The sequence below is a fragment of the Ochotona curzoniae genome, unplaced genomic scaffold (assembly GCF_017591425.1).
Source record: "Ochotona curzoniae isolate NIBS_2020 unplaced genomic scaffold, NIBS_Ocur_1.0 contig_1014, whole genome shotgun sequence".
Taxonomy (NCBI): Eukaryota; Metazoa; Chordata; class Mammalia; order Lagomorpha; family Ochotonidae; genus Ochotona; species Ochotona curzoniae.
This window is the reverse complement of record NW_024464920.1, coordinates 27,700,760-27,724,413: the sequence shown is the minus strand read 5'-3', so window position 1 is coordinate 27,724,413 and position 23,654 is coordinate 27,700,760. Positions and strand designations below refer to the sequence as shown.

Sequence of the window (23,654 nt, the reverse complement as noted above, 5' to 3'; positions counted from 1 at the left end):
AAAGGGCTATAATTATGAAAATGTCTAATAATACAAATTGCTACAGGTAAAATTATAATTATCACAACTGCTGAATGTCACCATGTGCCAATTATGGTCTGTATATGTTATAGAGGTTATATTGTTTTGATAGCCATTTAAAAAACTATGAGGGTGATTTTATTATTCCTCTGATTGATGAAGAAGCCAAAGACATAAAGTGCAATGAAATCATCCTATATCACAGTGCTAACAAAATAGTTAACCTGGGTTCCAAAGATAGATTTTTCTAATCCTCTAAGCTGTGTCCTTTTCCTAATTACAACTTGGTGATTTTCAATGATCCATTAACAAATCTTACATATGGCTTTTAAACATGGCACTTGGTCAGCCTGGATCTTTGTGCCTGGCCTCTGAATTACAACATTTAGAGGCAGCTGGAAGTTGACCTGCCCCTTCTGAAACTTCACTGATTTTTCGATTAAGATACAACCATTTTCTTTAGAAATGCTGCTATAATCAGTAAAAGTATATTCCATTTTAATGCTAAATTTTACATGGAAAACAAAGGTACCACAACACAGAGAACAATTTTGAAAAGAGAGAGAAAAGAACAAAGCTACAGTAAGACAGTGGGAAATTGGCAAAGGAAAAATAAACACGTAATTCAATGGAACAGAATCAAGTGTCCAGAAATGGGCCAATAGGTATGACGTTGGTAGAATTTTTTTGTTATTTTTACAGATATTCAAAGTCAATTTAGTGAAAAAAGGGGGTAGTGTTTTTAACAAATGGGGATGCAACCATTAGCTGCCACATTCAGGGACTAAACCTTGACTCGTATCTCACATCCGTTATAAACATTAACTAAAAGTGGACCATAGACCCACATTTAAAATCTAAAACCATAAGCCTTTTAGAAAATCTTGTGGCTGCTGTTTGGCAAAGGTCTTCTGGATATGATATGAAAAACATGATGCATGACAGGAAAATATTAATAAACTGGACGGCTAAATTAACCACTTCTGTTCAGCAAATTACACTAATAAAACAGAGAAAAAAGTTCACAGAAAGGAGGAAAAGTTTACAACATACATTTATGATGAAGACTTATTTTCAGAGTAAAGAGTTTTCAAGTCAATGTTAAAAAGCAATCTACGTTATTGAAAATGGGGAAAATATTTTAATGTATACATCTCTAAAAAAGATAAATGGATTAAAAATATATGAATATCCATTAATGAAAGGCCAATTAAACCACATCAGTTAGCACCTACACATCTGGACAGGCTAAGTTTAAAAATTAGTAAATTGGCAATTCTATGAAGAGCTACTGTTGATGAGAAGCTGGAAATCTCTCTCTTTTTAAGATTTATCTTTATTTTTATTGGAAAGTGAGAGAAGGAGAGACAGAGAAAAAAATCTTCTGTCTGCTGGTTTACTCCCCAAGTGGCTACAATGGCCAGAGTTGAGCTGATCCAAAGCCAGGAGTTTCTTCTAGATCTCCCACATGGATGCAGGTGTCAGGGGTTTGGGTCATCCCTGACTGCTTTCCCAGGCCACAAGCAGGGAGCTGATGGGAAGTGGAGTAGACAGAACACGAACTGGCGCCCATATGGGATCCCGGCACAAGTAAGGCAAGGATTTTAGCCACAAGGCTACCATGCTAGACACGAGCTTGAAATTTCATATATTACTGATGGAATGCAAAAACTTATAACCATGTTAGAAAAACAGATTCCAGTTTCTTACAAAATTAAGCATATACTTATCACATGACTCAGCAATATGAACAGCAAAAATGACAAAAATGCTCATTTCTAAAGCTATACCTTGAACCTGGCAGTATGATGTGCTAGAACCATGAACATCCCTCCAATAAACACAACTATCCTTGAATTAACGACATGAAAAGAAAAGAATTTGCAGAGGCTAAGAAATAAGTATTAATATAGTAATCAAATCACTGAAGCAAATTGTCCTTGTAATATCTTTCAAATATGAATTTAAATTTTGATTTCATAGCATTTCAGTCTCCAAGATGGGAGGTAAACTGTTGGACTTTACAAAGGCTGAAGAAGCTCATAATAGACCCGAAGAGTAACAGCATACAGCACAGATCTGAAGCACATGTTTATAGGGGACAGTGTTGTGGCATAGCAAGTTAAACCACTCTCTGGAATACCAGCATTCTGTATGGACACTGGTTCAGTCCCCATGTCTGCTCCATTTCCGTTCCAGCTCCCTGCTGATGGTCTGGAAAAAGCAGCAGAAGATGACCCAAGTGCTTTGGCCCCTCCTACTCACGTGGGAGACCTGGAAGAAGTTTCTGGCTCCTGTATTGGCCTGGCCCAACCCAGGTCATCTGTGGAGTGAACCAGTAGATGGAAGACTGATCTGTCTCTCCCTCTCTCGCGGTAATTCTGCTTTTCTATTATAAATATATATTATTATTTAGTCTTACTTTTTACTTATTTAATTTTTAAGTTATTTTACATGACTTAACTTTGCAGGTACTGGGATTCCTCCCTTCTCACCCCCTTCCTCCCTTCCTTTTTTCCCCTCCCACCATTTTCCCCCCATATTGTCACAACAAAATAGTATAAAAAAATTCTTATAAAAGTGAAGATAACAATTAAACCTTGGCACATTTAAACTCAAAAGGTAGATTAAAGAATAGATTGAACTGGGATGAAGAAAGAATTGGTGAAGTTAAACAAGCAGCTAAAGAAAATATCCAGACTCGTCCAGTCCATGGAAAATATGAAGTATGTGTTCTGGAGTACCAGAGGGGACCATGGGGAATAAAACATACATTACAGCTTAGAATCTCTAGTATTGATGAAAGATGCTAATCTGAGAGCAAAGAAGTCCCAATAAATCTCAGAGGATTAACAAAAAGATACTTGTATCTAGATCATTTTTGTGAAACAGTAGAACCAGACAAAGAAAAGATCTCAAAAACAGTCACAATGGGGTCTGGTGCAGTGGCTCAGTGGCTAGATCCTTGTCTTGCATGTGCCAGGATCCCATATAGGCACCAGTTCATGTCCTGGCTGCTCCGCTTCCCATACAGGTCTCTGCTCGTGGGCTGGGAAGGCAGTTGAAGACAGCCTTGGGACCCTGCAGCCTCAAAGGGAACTCAGAAAAAGCTCCGGCCATTGAGGCCACTTGAAGGGGAGGGAAAGAAGATCTCTGTTTCTCCTTCTCTTTGTTTCTGCTTTTCCAAATAAAATAAATAATAATAATAATAAAAACTAGTCCCAGTGGACAGATTACTCATACAGAATTAAAATGACAGTGACTTTTCCATAGCAAGAATGAATGTCAGTAAGACTAGATTAATGCGCTGGGAGAAAGGAACTTTTTTCTTTTAAGATACATTTTACTTATTTGTAAGATAAAGAAGAGAGAGAGTGTGAGGGAATCTTCTATCTGCACTTCCCCAAATGCTGCAGCCTGAATCCCCTCTGTGTCGCCTCTGTGGGTGGCTGGCAGGGATCCCATTAACTGAGCTATCACTGCCTCTCAGTCTATAGGTTAGCGCAAAGTTGGACTCGGGAGCGAAGGCAGGGTTTGAACATGAGCACTCTGATATGCGATGTGGGACCCCCAAATGGCATCTCACCCAAATGCTCGCCCCTAAGAAAGTAACTTTCAAGATAGAATGGAAACCTAAGAAAACGTCTTTTAAGACTGAGAGCTATATAAACGCACATCCCTAGCAACAATCAAAGTGGACACAGTATGCCCCTAGAAACTCTCCATAAAGAAATCTGAAGAACGTCCCCCAAATTAAAAAAAAAAAAACAGAAGACCCAGGTGGATTTCTGATAGAAAAGAATGATGAGGAGAAAGGCAGTAAACTAATAGGTAACCCTAAGTAAGAGATACTGACTTTATGACATAATAACAATAATTTTATAAGGTCAACAAAAGGAAGTAAGACACAAACTAGTACATAAGTCAGAAGAGGAAATTTTGATAACACCTCTGCGTCCAATTGCAGCTAGAAAATGAGATCAATTAGAAGACAACTTCCTGCAACATCTACGTACTGCCACCTGCATCCTTTCCCCACCGATACTGCGTAAAATGCTCCTCTTAGAAGCTGTTGTGCTCCAGATCCCAATGCTTTCCACCAAATCACAAAATGCCAGCAGACATTACTGTTCCGTTCCATCACTGTTGGCCCTTCCCCCAGATTATCATCCCCATTAGCATGGACTATGCTGTTATTTCTTCCACCCTCCTCTTACCCATTCTTCTCAATGCTGCTTTCTTTCTCCTTTGCAGCGAAACTCCTTGTCAGGTTTTTCCCCCCTCTATTCTTTTTCAATCTTGGCAAGATAAATTCAAGCAAAGAAAAGAGGAGGCACTTAAGAAGAACTGAAATCAGTAAAACAAACACACTGAAAGAATGATTAAAATGCCTACTGGCTGGAGGATTCTTAATGACTGTAAATTGTTAAATAATGCAGCAGACAGAACATTGCAAAGTCTAAAATTTGTAAAGATTATTACCTGTCCTTCCTTTTACAGAAGAGGAATTTTTCAAATCTCCACTGATGGTGGTGACAGTAGCCAGGTAATTTCGTCCAGGCACCAAGTCAGAGAACGTGAATTCTTTGGCGTCTTTGGAAAGTGACTTGTGGATGACCAAGAGGTCCCTGTCATTGAGTGAAATGATGTAGTTCTCCCACTCTGCAGCCGGGGTCTGCCACATGATGCTCAAGGACGTTTCATTGGCATGTTTGACACGGAGCTGCAGCACAGGCAAGGGCACTGAGAAAAAGCAACGGAGCCTTGGATCACGGACTGACTCATAAAACACACAGAATAGCCGTTAGAGATCTCTTCCCCAGCAAAGTTCCAGGTCAACGTTCCATTTCTGAATATTTAAAAGCACTGAAAAAAAGGAAGGAAAAGCTTGTCCCCAGGAGCTCTGTTCATGTAACATAACCAGAAATCAGGGTGCAACTCAATGTTATTAGATTTACACCTTACAGGGTCACGTTTATTTGTGACCACATACTTTGTTAGAGCTTACCTCTTCCTATGAGTCTTGTGATAAATAATTTGTGAACTGTCATATTATACAGTCTATTTAAATGTGTAGGTCGAATTAGGAATGTTTTTCGTCCTCATGGATAGCTTGAAAAGGTAAAGTGCTTCATTGTTTTTGAGGAGAGGGCATGAGGTGTCAAGCAAAGGGAGCTGTAGCTGGTGAGCAATAACATTAGGTGCTTAAGCAAGTGATTCTTTTTTTATTAATTATCTTTTTTTAAAAATTAATTACATTGCATGATGTGACACAGTTTCACAGGCTTTGGGATTCTCCCAACCCATCCCTGGACCCTCACCCCGTGGTGGATTCCTCCACCTTTTTGCAACACCACAGTTCAAATTCAGCCAAGATTCTTTCATTGCAAGAGTATACCAAGCATAGAGTACAGCATCTTATTGTCCAGGTAAATTCAACGGTTTCTTGGGGAGACCATCTCTGATCTGAAGGCAGAGCTGGCAGAATATCATCACGACCAATTAAAAGCCACAACACAACATCAACAACAGTTTACAACATTATGGAGTTAATTGACATGGTATTGAGTAACCAATATGTTAAAAAATGCAAGTTCTTACGCACATCCTGTGACTACTTCATTGACATTTCAATTTTAGTTTATATACAACCGGCTTCTATATACCTTAAAATGGCTATAGGGTACTATTCAGCTGTCTTGTGTCTATTTTCACTTTAGTTTTTAGCAGTTTATAGTGTTGAAGCATAATTTTGCTGAACTTGGCAGATTTTAGGATAGTCTAAACTGGCTTATAACTCTAACAAGGCATTTGTCAACAGTTGAGGTGCAGAATAGTTTTAGGAGGGGTGTGCAGAGAAACCTTCAATGCCTTAGTGAGGAGTAACTAATCTTTGTGTCCCACCTAGTAAGGTATGTGTGAGTCCACACTGACCGTTTCCTGTCTGGTTCTAAGCTTTCCTTGTTGTTTCTCAAGCAGGTGATTCTTACCTAACAAGTCAAAATTGCTTCCCAATTATCTAAAAGATTTTGTTATTACAATTCCTAGAAGCCATTTTTAGGAACAAAGACATTGCCTTCCCAAAACAGGGGAACCAAATTATGAAAAAAAAAATCCAGCATGTGGAATTATACTGTGATCTTTGCATCAAAGAATTTTTCAACAAATTCTTACCTAATTGAATCCCTTACTCCTCATATTTCCTTTCAGCATTTGCAAATAATATGAATATTTACACCAAGACCTACTTTAAGTTACTTTAGTCATCTGGAATGAAGAGTAAGAAATGGTATTTGAGAATTATACCAAGATGTAGAGGGCTTGCATTGTTCCTTGATCTTACATTTCCAAGTTATTTGAGCTGAGTAATAAAATACTGGGGATAAGGTAGATGCTTGCTGTAAGAATTACTGTGCCTTTGGGCTGATTTCTGTTGAACATCATCTCATGGATACCAATATTTGGAACACAAAGAGGTTACTGGAACACAACATCAGCACACTAATGGGATGTCTCCATCTTTGCTCTGACATTCTTCTGTTACAATCTTCTAAGTGCATTGAGTCATTGTAGTTAAGGGTGCACACCAGTGACTTAGGTGGCTGCTTGGGATGAGTGCTGGTTGAAGTCCCGACTCATCCACTTTCAATTCTGCTTCCTGTTAATACACCCTGGGTGGCTCGTGTTCTTGGGCTATGTGGGAGACCCATGGTGTGCTGGGCTAGTGACTTTGGCCTGACCCAGCCCTAGCCAGCACAGACATTTTGGAAATCTAAGAAAACAGGTGCATGGAAGCTGTGACTGGCACAAGAAATTGTGCTATAATGGTGATAGCAAGAATACCAAGAACCATATTTCAATATCCTTGCTATCTCTTTCTCTAAAATGCAAATATTTTCTCCCTTACCTTCAATCAGTCTTACTTAGCACTGGAAATTTCCACACTAAGTCAAAATAATGACTCAGTAGCACGGATCATAGAAAAATGTCCCTTTGAGGGGAGTGTTAAGACTTTATTTTCAAATTATATCCTTTCTATTCTTTTGGCTTTTATAATATGTTTCTTTATAAGATGATGGAGCTATAGGTGGACACAATTTCTACAATTTTAACTTGACATTGAAGTCATCAATACTATGTTAGTCTACAGGTCTGTAAGATCTCACACTCAAGGGCAGTGAGTGGTGGCATTGACAGTTACCTGGCTTACTTTCGAGAGGGCACAAAAAACAGGGTATAATGAAGATTACGTTAGGCATTAACACCTCCTTATTTGCTCACCTGTCCTGCCTTGGCACCGTTCAGAATTCTTCAAATTTCCACTGTGAACAGTGACTTCTATGTCATACTGTCTTCCAGGTATGAGCCCCACGTCATCCAAGGCGTACCGTGTTTCCTCCTTTCTCACAGTGGTGTTGAGCAGCACCGAGGAGTCATTGTAGAGCAGGATTTGATACTGCTCCCAGTCTCCAGCAGGGGGCGACCAACTCACCACGAGGGACCTCATCCAACCACTGTTGCTGGCTTCTAGATTCCTAACTTTGTCTGGAACTAAGCAATGAAATGACGTTTAAAGAAAAAAACAAAGATAGCCAAAAGTAGGAATACTTATATTCTTTTCATGGATAAAAGTCAATGGAAGGTATAACATCTCCAATACAAAACATTTCTCATCCCTCTTGATGTTACTGGATTGCTACTGAGGATTCTTTTTCATTTTGGAGAACTCTGACACCCCCAGAATATATGCTAAGATCATTTTAGGACTAGAACAGCAACACAATCTTCTGTAACACTGTTACTCTAGTGATATGCACTGTTGTTACTGATTGTACATGGGTCCTAGAAGTAATACTGACATTGTGTCACTTGATGGTAATGTTAGTAGATGTGTCTTTTGGTAAACATAATGGATTTTGTGGCCATAAATTATTCCGCCTTCTTGTACAGTGGAGAAGATGAACCTTCCTGCAATATAGATCTGATTGTGTGATTCTTTTGCCTAAGAAAATCTCAAGGTCTCCCCATAAACTGCAGAATGAGATGTCAAGTCTTTGAGGTCTGGGGCTTTTCAAATTCAGACCCCCTGTCGCTCACCCTTAGTTCTGGTCCCCCGGTTCCTCCTCTTCCTTCCCTTCTGATGTTAACCCTGGGGTATGAGTCTTGCCAAGGCTGTGACTCTCCTGGGCTCTGTGCCCTCACTCACAGTGTTCCTTCTTCCTCAGATGGCTTTCCTTCTTCACCATCCCCCCTCTTATTTCCCAAGGACGTCACATGTTCAAGATATCACTTAAAGGCCATTTCCTCCAAGTTTTTATTAATCTTTTGGGAGAGTTTGGTTGTGTTTCCTTTCTGACCATGTAGCTTTTATTTATGATATCTAGTAGTACAGAGAATTCTGAGATCAAGCAGCTTTTTAAATTCCAGCTCCATCATTTGCCAGCTGGATGATGCTGATACACTGTTGGATCTCTCTGGATTATCTGTAAAGTGATGCTAGTAAGAGGCCGTCACTCACAATTTTATTATAAAAGCTCAATAAAATAGTAGATTTAAAACGTTTAGCAAGTACATAATATGTGGAAATATCAGAATTGCCATTATTAAAACCTACTATTTTAAATGGTATGTGTGCATTCTATCCATTTGTTATTAAAATACAGCTTGTTTAAAGAAGGGATAACTAAAGTTTTTAAGATAAAAAAACAAGAAAATATTTCAAAAAGTTTGTGGAAAATGAAATTAAAAAATAAATTTATTTTGGCGCAAAACATTTTGGAAATCCATGCATACATACAAAGGGTCTTCAGAAATTTATTGGAAAAACATTGAGAAAAAACTATGGATTTCAAATTTTCTTCGTTAACAATGAACTTACCTTTTTAAAATATATTGATTTTTTAAATTTATTTGAAAGATGGACAGAGATCTCCCAACTCCTGGTTTACTCCCCAAATGCCTGCAAAAGCTGGCAATGGGCCAGACTGAGCCAGGAGCCCAGAGCTCAGCCTGGATTTCCCATAAGGGTGGCAGGGACACAAGTACTTGAGCCATTACTGCTGTCTCCCGTGGCAGGCATGAGCATGAACCTGAACCTGGGAGAGGAGCCAGGACACAAGCCTAGGTCACAGTGATATGGGAGCATCTCAACTGTGGTGCCATTTTTCCATGGATTTGGTAAAAGTATCCTGGTCTCTGTCATATTCTCCTGGGTTTTTTGTTTGTTTATTTCCATAAACTTTAATATGTAAAACCAAATCAAAACAAACCAAAACAAAAAACAAAACCAACCCTCTTTGCCTAAGGTCTGTATGAAACATGCCTGATCAGACTTTGTCATAAGGTATAGTTTATTCAACTACTGCCTTAAAAGCAATAGTATGACCTGTCTTAATGATGATCAAAGTTATTACTGGAATACTTGATTCATATAAGCCACTGGGTGAGTGTTGAGTGACATGAGTATTTGCTTTATAGGTATCAGTCTTGACACATTTATTATGTTTACACCATGTGACATGAAAAAGCAAAGGGCAGAGACAATACACAGGTCATCTAAGAACCCAACAGGTGCACTTAAACAACTGAGGTGAATGCAATGAACTTTTTTTATTATTATTATTTTTTATTATTTTTTTTTATTGGAAAGGCGGATATACAGAGAGGAAAGACAGAGAGGAAGATCTTCCATCCGATGATTCACTCCCCAAGTGAGTGCAATGGCCGATGCTATGCCAGTCCGAAGCCAGGAGACTCTTCTGGGCCTCCCACTTGGGTGCAGGGTCCCAAGGCTTTGGGCCGTCCTCTGCTGCTTTCCAGGGCCACAGGCAGGGAGCTGGAAGGGAAGCAGGGCTGCTGGGATAGAACCGGCACCCATATGGGATCCCGGGCGTGCAAGGTGAAGACCTTAACCACTTGTGCCACCGCGCCGGGCCCGCAATGAACTATCTTATTCTGCAGATTAAGCTTAGGGCCGGACACCTCAGTCATACAAATCCTACTTTCCACACTGGGAAATCATTTTGTTGTATTCAAAGATTAAGTTCAAGAATGATTTGGAGGGCCTGGTGTGATAGGGTAGTGGTTAAAGTTCTCGCCTTGCACGCTCCAGGATCTCATATGGGCGCCAGTTCAAATCCCAGCGACCCTGCTTCCCATCCAGCTCCCTGCTTGTGTCCTCGGAAAGCAGTCGAGGACGGCCCAAAGCCTTGGGACCCTGCACCTGTGTGGGAGACTTGTAAGAGCTACTGGCTCCCGGGTTTGGATTGGCTCAGCTCCAGCCATTGCGGCCGCTTGGGGAGTGAACCATTGGATGGAAGATCTTCCTCTCTGTCTCTCCTCCTCTCTGTATAGCCTCCTTTCCAATAAACATAAATAAATTAAGAAAAGAAAGAATGATTTGGGAAGCCGAGGAATATTCTGCAATCCAAGACTCACCTGTTCTGCCTACTGCTGCCTTCTGAGCAGAGAGTTCGCCAGAGACACAACTGACGGTGACTTGATAAAGCCGTCCTGGAGTTAAGTCTTTAAAGTGGGTTTCAGTGACTTGAGGTGCTAATACCCTGGATTCCTTGGGAGTCCCTTGGTGAGACAAGGTAATGTTGTAGGAATCGAGATTTCCACGAGGTCTTTGCCACCTGACTTTCAGAGAGGTCAAACTGCCATCGTTTGTCACCTTCAAATCCAAGACTTCCATGGGGGCTGAGAAGCAAAGTAAAGCAAAGCAATTTCACTCGGGTGTCTGAGCAGTTCTGTGCACAGAGTATGGACTGTATTTTAATTCCATGAAGCAACACTCTTGGCTCAGAAGAAAACAACTGCCTTGAGAGGCACAAATAATACTCTAAACTCCAAGGCAGGCTGCGCGCTGCTTGGCAAGGACATCAGCGTGGATGTGGGCTGGGGCATGCTGGATGCTTGGGATCCCTGACAGCTCTCAGATCACACGCAGCCTAATGCTCCCTGTCTGTGAGCGAGGCTGGGCCAAAAGTCCAGACACGGTCCTCCCAGCCCTGTAACTCTCCATGTGCCCTACTTAAAGAGGTTTGTCACTTGTCTGTTTCTTCCCATGTTTATGTAGTTAATATCCAGTATTTAACAAAGAGATTGACCATTTGGTGATTACAAATCTTGGTAATGCTTAACATACCATATTTTTCATATTAAGTTATAACACAGATAAAGAGTTGTGCTGGTAAATATTTTTTTTTAACTCTCAGTTATTCTGTAATTTTCTGCCTTACTGATGGCGTAATGTAAATTAATGAGGTTTAATTAAAGGTGCATAGATAGCCCACTGGCTTCGCAAACACAGTCAGAAGTGTAATTTTCTCTTGATGCATGGAAGTTAAGTTCTTTGTTTTTAAGTAATAAGCCACATTTGTATCAGGGATGCTGACTCCTCTTTGCGGTACATGAATGTGATATACGCGTGCATCTCTGAATGTCTTTCCTATCAGCTCCCCATCAGCCCAGAAACTCTGTACTACAGAAAGTTAAAATATTTTGCAGTCTATTCTCAGATTTGCTAGTTTACCAAGAGGAAATTTATTGATGCCATACCCCCGCTAGAAGTATGACAATCTCCTAGAATTTGAGCTTCATGAAGGCAAAGCTTGTCTGTTGGGTGATGTTATGTCTACAATGAGCAGCCTGTATCATATCCTCAATACTTTTGATCAAATGGGTTATGTATGTATTATTCAGGACTATTTAGCAAAAATAAGTGCATCAGTCTATAAGCTGTAACAGTAGGTCCTACGTCCTACAGTATTTAGTCCCAGGACACATTTTGTTGGATAGAATATTTTGGAAATGGCCACCATGTGGGTATAGGTCTGTATATGATACTGAGAAGTCATTTAAGTTCACTGCTAAGGGATGGATGTCACAATAGCCATAGATGTCGTTTAAGACACAGAAGTAGGGATCCCCAGGAGGACGTGGGAGTCCTCAAAAAGAGAAATGGGGTTCATGCCATTACTTCACTTTGCATACTTCCAGCCTAAATACAAGTGAATTCCTCTTTCTCTGAGTAGAAGTAGATCAATATTCAAGACCTGGATCATTTGTGCAGGTTTCAATTTGCCTAATCATCACTATTCAGGTGACTAAACAAGCCCAATTATTAGACACTTGCTTGACTTGAACCTTACTCTTGTTCAGCTTGCAAGGAGGAACTTACCCATCCTGACCAGTCTCCAGTTGTGGTTCTGCAGCCCGGCAGCCTCTGTCACAATGGTGAGGTTGTAGAGTTTACCAGGGATCAGCCCGTGGAAAGCATGGGAAGTAGCATGTTTGTCCACAACAGTGTCCTGTAGTAGAACTCCCTTATCCGTTAGGGTCACCCGATATTGTTCCACATTCCCAGCTCCACGGGACCAGGAAATCAGAAGAGAATCAGTTTTGGCAGATACAGCAATATCCTTCACTGGAGATGGTACTGGTGGAATGAAAGGCATATCTAAGTGTTATTCATACCTTCTCAAGGAGACACAGACACATTTCATGAAAAATCACATAGTTTCTCATGCTTTTCTGTGCACATTAGCTCATGTAACAGTAATAATGAATAGCAGCATCCTTCAATGTCATAGGAACCCTGATAATGATCTTCTCCCGGTGCACAGCTCCAAGCTATGTCTTGCAGTTCATTCATTTCTTCCACACAATATACATTAAGATATTATATACATTAAGATATATATCTATATCAATCTCTATATAAATATATCTATATATCTTTATATATAATATCTATATATACATATATAGATGTATAAGCAAAGACATGCAAAGCAGTAAGTGGAAGAAATAAAGAAAAAAAACTATAGGAGAGGAAAAGAAGAATGGCTGGAGACAAAATGATAGACAGAAGGCAAGGCAGAAATGGATGGGAAGGCTGACATATACTTAATAAACACTTAAAGGTTTTAAACACTAAGAAGACAGGCTGTTAGCGAGCTTTTTCTATTTCACGTTAGGGGAAGCTCTAGTGTTGAAGAAGCCCCATGACTGGTCAGAATCACCCCACGTGTTAGCAGTGCACAGCCTTTGGTCAATCCAGCCTTTTCACTATGTTAAAAAGAAGTAATTAGCAATTCTGAGGGGCGGTTCACTTCTGTTCCTTGAGCAACAGGCACCTTCAAAAGTATCCTAGACCATGCACTGGCCCATTCTGTGTACACAGATCTCACCTGTTGATCCGTTAGTGTAAACTGGAGAGGAACGCTTGTCTCCAGAAACTGCAGTGATGGCCATACTGTACGTCTTGCCAGCAGTGAGGTTGAAAAAGGTATATTCACTCCATGAAGTACTTCCATGAACTTGAGCCTCCTGTGTGTGTTGGCTGTCATCATCAAATAGCTGCAACTCATACCCGGTGACTTTTCCAACAGAAGGAGTCCACCAAACATGCAAGCTGCTTAAAGTAGTCTTCCCTTGATCGACTTCAAATCTAGCAGGAGGTGATGGATCTTAAAGGCAGAAAGTGAACACGACTTGAAGATCCTGGCAAACAGTCGTTCATTTTGCTGTAATTCAAATGTATCTTCCTTCAAACTACACTGCCTGTGTAGCAAATCAGCATTTTAATTATTATTATTTGAAAGGCAGGTAGTACAGAAAGAGGAGGCAGAGAGAGGTCTCCCATCTGCTGGTTCACTCCCCAAATGGCAACAACAGCTGGAGCTGAGCTGATTTGGAACCAGGAGCCTCTTTCTAGGTCTCCTACATGGGTGCAGGGACCCAAGGACTTGAGCCATCTTCTGCTGCTTTCCCAGGCCATAAACGGGGAGTTGGATTGAAAATGGAGCAGCCAGGACACAAATCAGTGCTCATACGGGATTCTACAACTGAAGGAGAATTAGTGTGCTGTGTCACTGGATGACTCTCATTTTGCTTCACTTCTAAACCTATCACTTCATTTTTAAATATACTTCACTCACCCCAAAATCAACAGAAAGAAGCCTCTTGACTGATAATTCTGTGAGTTACTTTTTCTAACCTTTGTTGTGTTGATATTAAAAATTTGTGCAGATATTAAAAATTCAAACAGGTTTATATATTTGTTTTATATAAATTGGCTTGCAAGTTTAGCAAATATTTCAAACATTAGCAAATATCCAGGCTGCGTTTAGATAAATTATGAGGATCACAAAAGAAAATATAGATAATAAGAAATAACTGAAATTCACATGGAACTTATTTCCAAGTTGTGGATTGTGTCAACTCAACAGAATTGGGTGATTTTTAGTTATTACACAATCATAAAACACAGATTTAATAATAAGCCAAGGGTAGGTTTTCTCATCAAATGGATTGTCCTAACCGCTGGGATTTTTCATGTCCATAGATTAGAAATCTCAGTTTTGGGGGCCCAAGCTTCAACACCCACAACGGTCTTGTACCCAGCTGTTTATTTCAGCCTTCAACGTCATCAGTTAGTCTGGGAAGACCTGCTTTGCTTGTGTTGAATCTCCATTGGTGAAATTGAAGTAGGATGAAAGGTGTATCGCTGGGTTTGGAACTACATCCAGGGTACTCAGAGAGGAGCCATTTCCTTGGTACAGTAGGGAACAGAATCTAAGAACTGAGGCTGTGGCCACCCTGAGTGCTGACAGTAGAACTGTTGACAGCTAGCCACCTAACAGATGTTGTCATAAATCTGGTGTGGCTCTTGATCTAGAAAGTGGGAACAGGATATTAAATCTTTACATTTTCATTTTTAGCTGAGAGATCTCTTACTTCTGTTTCTGTCTCCAAATGCTGCAAGCAGCACGGATGCACTTGGCTGGCACCAAGGACTCAGCACACAGCCCCTCTCGCATGCAAGGCAGGGGCCCAAGTGCTGAGCCCACCAGCTGCAGACTCCCCGAGAGTGCACTAGCCTGAAGCTGTAATCAGGAGTGAAGCTGGGAATGCAACATTATTCTCCAACATGGAATGTAGTAATTCCAAATGATATCTTAGCTGTTGTGACAAACACCTGCTCCTAGGGACCAGATCTTACTGGTCAAGTGATATGTCTTAGTGGCATGGATGCAAAGACCTTAGTTCTCATCTTCAATCTGGTGGGCTGTGTTTTTTTTTTTGTTTTTAGTTTAGGTAAAGGGTTTCATTAATCAGGGCAGAGAGTCGGATGTACTGCTCCCTGGTGGGAGATAGCCTGGGACCACTTCCACATGGCAGGGTGACCATGTGAGGGAAACGGCCTGGTCGGCTGTATTTTGTCCACATCATAACACTAGGAATTTCAGAACTTCTCAGAACAGTACATGTTTTAAGAATCATTCACTTGTGAGTAATGTAAGAGCAAAAAGAAGCAATACAACCTTACTTAACATTCAACAGGCACTAAGGACAAATAGCTAACAAGATTACATGTAAGCCACCAACAGATACCATAGGTTTCTTGCAGTATATACTGCAATTTATAGTCGTGCACTTTTTTTTTTTGCAATATTTTTATTGGAAAGTCAGAATGGCAGAGAGAAGGAGAGACAGAAAGATTTTCATCCACTGGTTCATTCCCTAATGGCCTCAACGGCCTGAATCGATCCAAAGCTAGGAGCCAGGAGCTTCTTCCAGGTTTCCCTCACGGATGCAGGGTCCCAAGGATTTGGGCTGTCCTCTATGGCTTTACCAGGCCACAAGTAGGGAACTGGAAGGGAAGTGGAGCAGCCAGGACATGAACTGGCAGCTTTAAGGGATTCTGGTACTAACAAGGCAAGGATTTAGCCACTAAGCTACCGTGCTGGGCTCACACCATACCTTTTTTTTCCCCCCCAAAAAAGATTTATTTATTTTTATTGGAAAGGTAGATTTACAGAAAGCAGGAGAGACAGAAAGAAAGATCTTTCATCTGCTGGTTCACCCCCAACTGGCTGTAATGGTTGGAGCTGAGCTGATCTGAAGCTAACAATCAGGAGCTTCCGCACAATCTCCCACACAGGTGCAGGATCCCAAGGCTTTTGGTCCATCCTCTGTTGATTTTCCAGAAATAAACATGGAGCTGGAAGGGAAGTGAAACAGCTGGGACACAAACTGGTGCCCATATGGGATGCAGCACTTGGAGGTGGTGGATTAGCTAATTAAGCCAATGCAAGGGGATGGGCCAAAGACTCCATAATTAAAATACTAAATATGGCACCTGAAATTTGATAATACTAACAACTGATATGTGAGCTGGCAAGTAAGCCATGGCAGTAGTATTTAGACAACCTTAGAAGATGAGATTGCATGGCTTCCACCACAGAAAGCACTTAGCTTCATCTGATGAGTATAACTTATTCTGTCATTCTGGACTTGAATCTAGCTTTTCCACTTTGTAGCTGCATACTTCTGGTCGTTCCTTAATCTTCTTGTGCCTCAGCCATGCAGTGCTATTCACATTTCTTTTTTTTAAAAAAAGTAAAACTGCAATCAAGGTTAAATTTACATTATACAAAAGCACTTAGAGATAATGTCCCATATAAGAATGATAACTTGTCTTGCTACTCTATTTCTGACCCAGCTTCCTGCTAATGCTTCTGAGAAGGCAGCAGATGATGGTCCAAGTCTTTGGGCCCTTGTCATCCATGTGGAAGACCAGGAGTTTCTGGCTCCTGGCTTTGACCTGGACCAACCTTGAGTTTATCAGGGGAGTGAATCAGCAGATGAAAGATTCCCCATCTCTGTGCCTTTCAAATACAGAAGCATTGGACCTCTGCCTTGCATGTAGTAAATGCTCAGTGTTAGCCATTACTGAAAATCCTATGAGAAGATATGCATCAGGATTTGTGAGATGCAGTGTTTGTTGGGACCAGAGAACTAAACTCAAATCCTGGCTCTGTTACTTCTCAGTGACATGACGTTGCGATTTTACTTTTCCATCTGTCTTGGGTAGGGTCATGCCTACATTCCAGGTAGGTTTGGGGCATACCTGGCTTGCAATAGGCACTAGGTAGTACAAAGTTATTTTTGCCTATCTGATCACCAAAACACCACCTCCCTTCCCCACCCCCTCCCGAATTACTGGCAAAATGGAGAAGATTTAATAACTTTTTTTTTGAAACTAAATTGGTAATAGCCTTAATAATTGCCTTCTTCATAGAAAAGATTTCATAGCATCTTTTCAATTTATTCCCCTGAATTCACTTCCTAACTCAAAAAAAAAATGCCCCAAATGATTCTTATTTATAAGTTTTTAAGGAAAAACAATTGTGTTGGGGGAGGTGGGGTAACAGTACCTAAACGTTCTATGCTATCAGTAACAGCCTATAATTAAGGATGTTACAATAAAAGGAAAGAAAAGAATTTCCCCTCACATTGTTGGCTGGCAAGCAGAAAGCAGTTTAAGTGCCATGAGGTTTAAAACTCAAGAAACTCAAGCTCAATGCTGCTGTGTTTAAATGGGCAGGTGCATTTTTGCTGAGGTGGTGATTTAAGGACGAGGATGAGCAGGACAGCTGCTTCCAGTGCTGGTTTAGAAGAGATCAGTGGTGCCATCTGTATCTACTACCAAGCAAGAGAAACCTCTGGGAAAATGGTGTTGTGATCATGATAATCTAAACCTACATAATTTGCAAACTATGAGCAGATAGAAAATGAATTTTAAGATTGCGTGCCTGGAGGATGAAGTTCAGAAATGCCGACTTTATCTAATCTCTCTGAGCCAGAAAACAAAACAGTCAATCCTTTGTACATCCGCTAGAACAAAGGAACAATGAGACTGGGAAGTGCCTGGGCTGCGAGAACCTGCACTGGAAACAAACACTTAAAACCCCATTTATACCGCGATAAAGCCCTTTGCTGGCAGTTGGCCACTATTGCCATGCATACTGCAGACGTTAAATACTTTTCAGACTTCTTTGTATTCTAGGCCCCAGGAAAACTCTGCAGTATTAACATTTCTCCAGTACTTTACAAGATACAAATTAGATAGTTCTCTTATGGATGCTTAGTTCATACGTATGTGTACAAGCGTATTTCTGTGTATGTGTGCTTGTGTCCCTCTCAGAAATAGGAAGAGAGAGAGAGAGAGAGAGAGGCCTTTAAGGAAATTTGAAGATTTAGTATTATCTGTAGTCTCCTCAACATACGTAATTAGAATGTCCTTGGGACTGGCACTGTGGGTTAAGCTACCATCTGCAAGGCTGGTATCATATATGTATGCCAGTTGGAACCTCAGCTGTTGCTCTTCTATTACAACTTTCTACTAATGTGCCTGGAAAAGCAGTGGAAGATGGCCCAAGTCCTCGGGTCCCTGTACTCATGTGGGAGACCTGGATGAAGTACTAGGTTCAGAATTTGTCCTGGTGTAACCCGGGCTGTTGTGGCCATTTAGATGAACCAACAGCTAGAGCTTCTCTCTCTCTCTTTCTCTCTCTCTCTCTCTCTCTCTCTCTCTCTCTGTCTGCCTTTCAAATAAATAAATCTTTAAAAAGGAAAGTCTTATTTGACTTATGCAATTTATGATTAGAGGTACCAACACACATTTCCCCATTTTTTCTACTCATATCACTCTTTAAACACAAAGTAACCTGTGGAATATTACAAAACAGAAGCACTGACAAAGCCCATAAATACATATTTCTGTCTTAAACATTATAATAAAATGAGGGGTTAGATGTAAGTTTAAGATATTTGTACTTTTTGGTTTCAGGCAAACCCCAAACATGCAATGCCAAGGCCTGTAGGTATTCATCTGATGTTCCAGCATGAGTCTATCAGCATTAAAAAGCCCTGGAATTTTCTCTGTAGGCTTGCTGTCAACCAACTTTTTTCTGATCTCAAAGCAAAAGACAAAGTTTGACAAAACTTCCTATCCAAAATGAATTATTCCAGTTTTTTTAAAAAATGAGATTTAGAACAAGGGTTCTATTGCTTGGTCAGGACATGGCCTTCCAAACATAAATAACTATTGAAGCAGAAGTTTGCAGACACTGAAGTTTGCAGAATTTCAAATGATTATATTTATTTTGAAAATAAATTCAGTTTTAAATGCAAGTGTGGCCCATCTATGAATGGTGCTAACTGCCTTTCTTGACGGTGTAACAGCAACACATTGTATCTGTAGGATCTGATAGCTGACAATCTGCTCTTTCAGTTGGATTAAAAGCTCGGAGACATTAAAATGACTCATATTGCATGAGAACAGCAGGCAGTACAGCTGAGCTTCTAAAACCTGGCTCCAAATTGCATGTCCTTTGTTTCACACCTCAGCTGCCTGCCTCACATGCAAGACTATGTCATGGGTGACATATTCAGTGAATCAACATAAGATAAAAATGGATGTCTAGGAAAAGTATATTGAAATTGATTCATTTTTTTTTCTATTGGTGGTTTGGATAGTGAGGTATAGTCAAAATAGACAACAAGAAATGGCAGCTAAGTAATTCTGCAGCCAGAAATTATCTTTTGATGCTTTTAAAATTTATGAGACAGAGATAGAGATGGAGCTGCTTCTACGCAGAGAGAGCTCCCATCTGCTGGTTAACTGCCAAAATGTGCACTGCCCAGGGCTGGGCCAAAACTGGCACGTGGGAGCTCATTCCCACGTGACTCTCCCATGGGGGCGATGTTCAGTGGTGCCTCCCAGCATCTGCTTTAGCAAGAACCTGGAGTCAAGCTGGATACTGACACAGGTATTCCAGCATGGGACGTGAGCATCTTAACTGCTAGGCTGCACGCCTTGGTCTTTCATAAATCATGTTTTTCTGGTCGGATCCTTTACTTCCTTAAGTGTATTGTCTTTGCCAGGGTTCATTTCATCTCAGGCTAGATTACTTTGAAAGTTTTCATTATTTTCTAATTCTCCTATAACTTGTTTGTACACCTCTCTCATCTGTCACCCTCATCCCCTTGAAGCAGCAAGAGCTTCTGAGTGCTCATTTCAAGATAAAATAAAGATTCAAGGTTTTCTCAAGCTGGATGCTAGCCCTTTTAGACACACTGTCTTTCACCCCATCTAACTCCAGCCCATGATTTTTTTCTTTTTTGCGGTAACCACAGAGCCAATTTCTGTAAAAATAATAATAAAAAAGGAGTACCCTTCCAATTCTAGGGTGGTTAGAAAACTTAATTAAAAATTATTAATATAGTAGTTTACATAAAACATGAAGTATTTATGTGAAATAACTGGAGGTTTTTTTCGCTTGGAAATCAAGGTGGCGTTTGGCAAAAGCCCAGATAATCTGTTACTGTAGGGTTTGACAGCAGAAAGAAAAACCAAATGGAAAAAGAATTGCTCACAACCTCTAGTTAACTAAACATATTTCAGAGAGGGAATGTCCTTCACTTTGTATTGCTTTTTGCCTGTGATCAATGTGCTTGCAAACTTTAAAGAAGATGCACTGTGTGATGGCAGCACACCAGGATGCTGTGCATTCCACCTAGCATCTTTGTGCACCGTATAAGATGTAGGCACCAGAAACTTGAATTTTTAGCAACTTCTGAAGGGAAAATAAAGCAGCCTTGACAACCCTCCACAACATCAGCACTGGTGCCATGGCCATGTAATGGCCATCCTACGAAAGAAGGTGCTGTGCTCTGAGCCTCTACAATCTACCCAGGGAATGAAGACACTGGGCAGGGGGCACCAGGCAGATGAATTAACATGAGGCCAATTCTGATTTCAGTTAGACTCAAGTTCAATTCCCAACACTTTCACCACAAGGGTAGCTTTGACAAAGTCCTTCATTTCGTTAACTCTCAATTTCTTCATTGACCAAATGGGACTAACAACAGCTGCTTTCCAGATTTGCAGGTGATAAAAGAGTGAAAGGAGACCCACATTACCGGCCCTGGACACATGGTGGACACTCAGCAAATGGAAGCTGGTATAAGCATTGATTTCTTTTTCTGTTAATAGTAAATACAGCTTTCCCTTGATTTATGGTGGGATTGTGTTCTAAGAAATCTGCCACAAATTGGAATGGTCATAAGGCAACAATGTACTTACTACAGCACACCACTGTACTTCATGGCTTACTTAGCCTTACCCATCTTAGATTTGCCATGAACATTAGCCAACACCTGGGTAAAGTCATCTAATAAAGCCTGTTTTAAAATAATGTGTGGAGAACCCAGCTGGTACATGTTCTGGCTGCTTCACTTCCCTCCCAGCTCCCTGCCTGTGGTCTGGCAAAGCAGTCAGGGATGGCCCAAAGCCTTGGGACCCTGCGAGACCTGGAAGATGCTCTGGACTCCTGGCTTCGGATTGACTCAGCCCCAGCCGTTGTGGCCACTTGCGGAGAGAACCAGCAGACAAAAGATATTTCTCTGTTTCTCCTTCTCTGTAAATTCGATCAGCCTTTCCAATAATTAAAAAAAAATCTAAAGAAAAACACGTGGAATGTCATATGTAATTTAGTGAACACAATATGTAGATGAAAACAGAATGTGTATCACTTTTGTACCGTCACGAAGTTGAGAAGTTGTTAGAGACCTTATTAAGAGGCCAAAATTAATGTTGTACTGAAGTGGAAAATGATGTTTAAGGACTGGATTCTTAGAAGCAGCCTTCAGGAAGAGGAACAAGCTTGGAAGGTGATGTAGGATTTAAAAATCAGAGAGAATGGGCCAGCACAATGGCTCAACTGGCTAATCTCCACCTGCCTGCGTAACATCCCATATGGTTACTAGTTTGTGTTCCAGCTGCTCCACCTCCCTTCCAGCTCCCTGCTTATGTCTTGAGAAAGCAGTGGAGGTTCAATGACTCGGGACCCTGTACCTGTGTGGGAGACCTGGAAGAGGCTCTGGGCTCCTGGCCTCAGATTGGCTCAGCTCTGGCCATTGCAGACACTTGGAGAATGAACCAGTGAAGATCTTTCTGTCTCCTCTCTGCAAATCCTCTTTCCAATAAACATAAATAAATCAGAGAGGAGAACATGCATTACTGAAGCAGAGAGCAGTTTAACTAAAAGTGCTGCGAAGCTCACTTGTACTGAACATTACAGAACCATGACAACACTGAGGACAGACCATTTGTGGAGCCTGCTGCATCCTCTCCCAGGGTCAGCATTAGGATGCTCAGATGCTCTGCTATCTGTGCCTTAAGATTTCTCAACATGACTACATACACAGTTTAAAAAGCAGTCCAAACTCCCTTTCCTTTTTCCAAACAATAGTTTGTATTGAGTTGAGAGAATTCCAGAGATGGAGAGAGATGTTCCATTCACTGCTTCACTCCCCCGAAGGCTGCAACATCTGGAACTGGGCCAATTCAAAACCAGGAGCTTCTTCTGGGTCTGCTCCAGGTGAGGACCAGAGCCATCATTCACTTCTTTCCCAGGCCGTTAACATGATTTGGATTGTAAGTGAGCATCTGGCGCTCCAAGTGGCATCCAGCTCTACTGGTTCTACCCACTATGCCACAGTGTTAGCCCCCACCACATTCCTCTTCTCTAGACATCCACGAACTATCACTAGATACAGCTTTCAAATCTGGAATCTAGATATTAAGGAATTCATGTTAGGAATGAGAGTTATCTTTCTGAGTTGCAGAAATGAAATTATGTGGATGATGATGACTTGTGTATTACATGCTATGCTATGACCCAAAAAAATGACACCTTGGCATCCATGTGGATGACTCAGATGAAGTTCCTAGCTTTGGCCTAGCCTAGTCCTAGCTACTGTAGACATCTGGGGAGTGATCCAGTGCACAGAAGATCTCTCTCTCCCTCTGTCCCTCCTTCTGTCTCTGTAACTGAATTTCATAGAAATCAATTTACATCAGCTAAATATCCATACACCAGCTATCCACCTTTAAAATCAGTATTTATTGACTATCCAACATGTACTAGATATCACATTAACGTGTAAAAACCTACTTATTGCTGGAGAAATGCATGTTCTCCCCATTCTGCATGAAGTATAAATTAACAAATTCAAATGTCCCAGGACCAGTACAGTAACTCAACAGACAAATCCTCCACCTGCAAATATCAGCACTTGTTCATGTACTGGCTATTCCACTTCTTAACCAGCTTCCTGCTTGTGGCCTGGGAGAGAAGTTGAGCACAGCCGAAGTCCTTGGGTACCGGCACTCACTTGGAAGACCCGGAAGAAGCTCCTGGCTCCTGGCTTCAGATTGTCTCAGCTCCAGCCATTGTGGCCATTTGGGGAGGGAAACTGCAGGTGCAGGATCTTTCTCTCTGTCTCTCTTTCTCTCTGTAAACCTGTCTTTCCAACAAAATAAATAAATCTTTAAAAAATTCCAAATGGCCCTAGAATACATGTATGTAAGGAAATAACTGAAGTGATTGTTCACTGAAGTGGTATCCAGATGGAGAAGAGACACAAAGCTAAGTGAAATAAGCCAAATAAGCCAGGCACAGAAAGAATGTCCCATGATCCCACACGGTGTGGAACCTGCGAATTCAGAGCTCACAGAGCTCATGGACTAGGACAGGAACCTGTGTGAGATGATGGATAACCCTAAACACCCCAAATTGACCGTTACAAAATATATAAATGTGCCAAAGCATCACAAAGACATACAATTGCTATCAGTCAATGGAAAATAAATTAAAAAATCAACTAAGGTAAAGAAAATGTTGAAAAATAGCAACCAACTAAAATTTCCTCCATGGAAAGTTTTTAAAATATCCTTTTCAATATTTTAATTTAAATTTGCTCATATATACTAT

The 23,654-nt window shown here is 40.8% G+C and overlaps 1 protein-coding gene across 2 annotated transcripts in view; it reads right to left on the bottom strand.

Annotated features, from left to right (window-relative positions):
• Window positions 1–23,654, bottom strand: part of PTPRB (protein tyrosine phosphatase receptor type B) — a 106,568-nt gene that overhangs the window by 47,702 nt on the left and 35,212 nt on the right. For both annotated transcript variants that reach the window (XM_040990070.1, XM_040990074.1), the window contains 5 exons: window positions 13,218–13,496; window positions 12,206–12,463; window positions 10,459–10,722; window positions 7,303–7,572; window positions 4,504–4,764 (listed from right to left, as the gene is read on the bottom strand). In XM_040990070.1, the coding sequence (XP_040846004.1) occupies window positions 4,504–4,764; window positions 7,303–7,572; window positions 10,459–10,722; window positions 12,206–12,463; window positions 13,218–13,496 (1,332 nt within the window). The remainder of the gene's footprint in view (window positions 1–4,503; window positions 4,765–7,302; window positions 7,573–10,458; window positions 10,723–12,205; window positions 12,464–13,217; window positions 13,497–23,654) is intronic.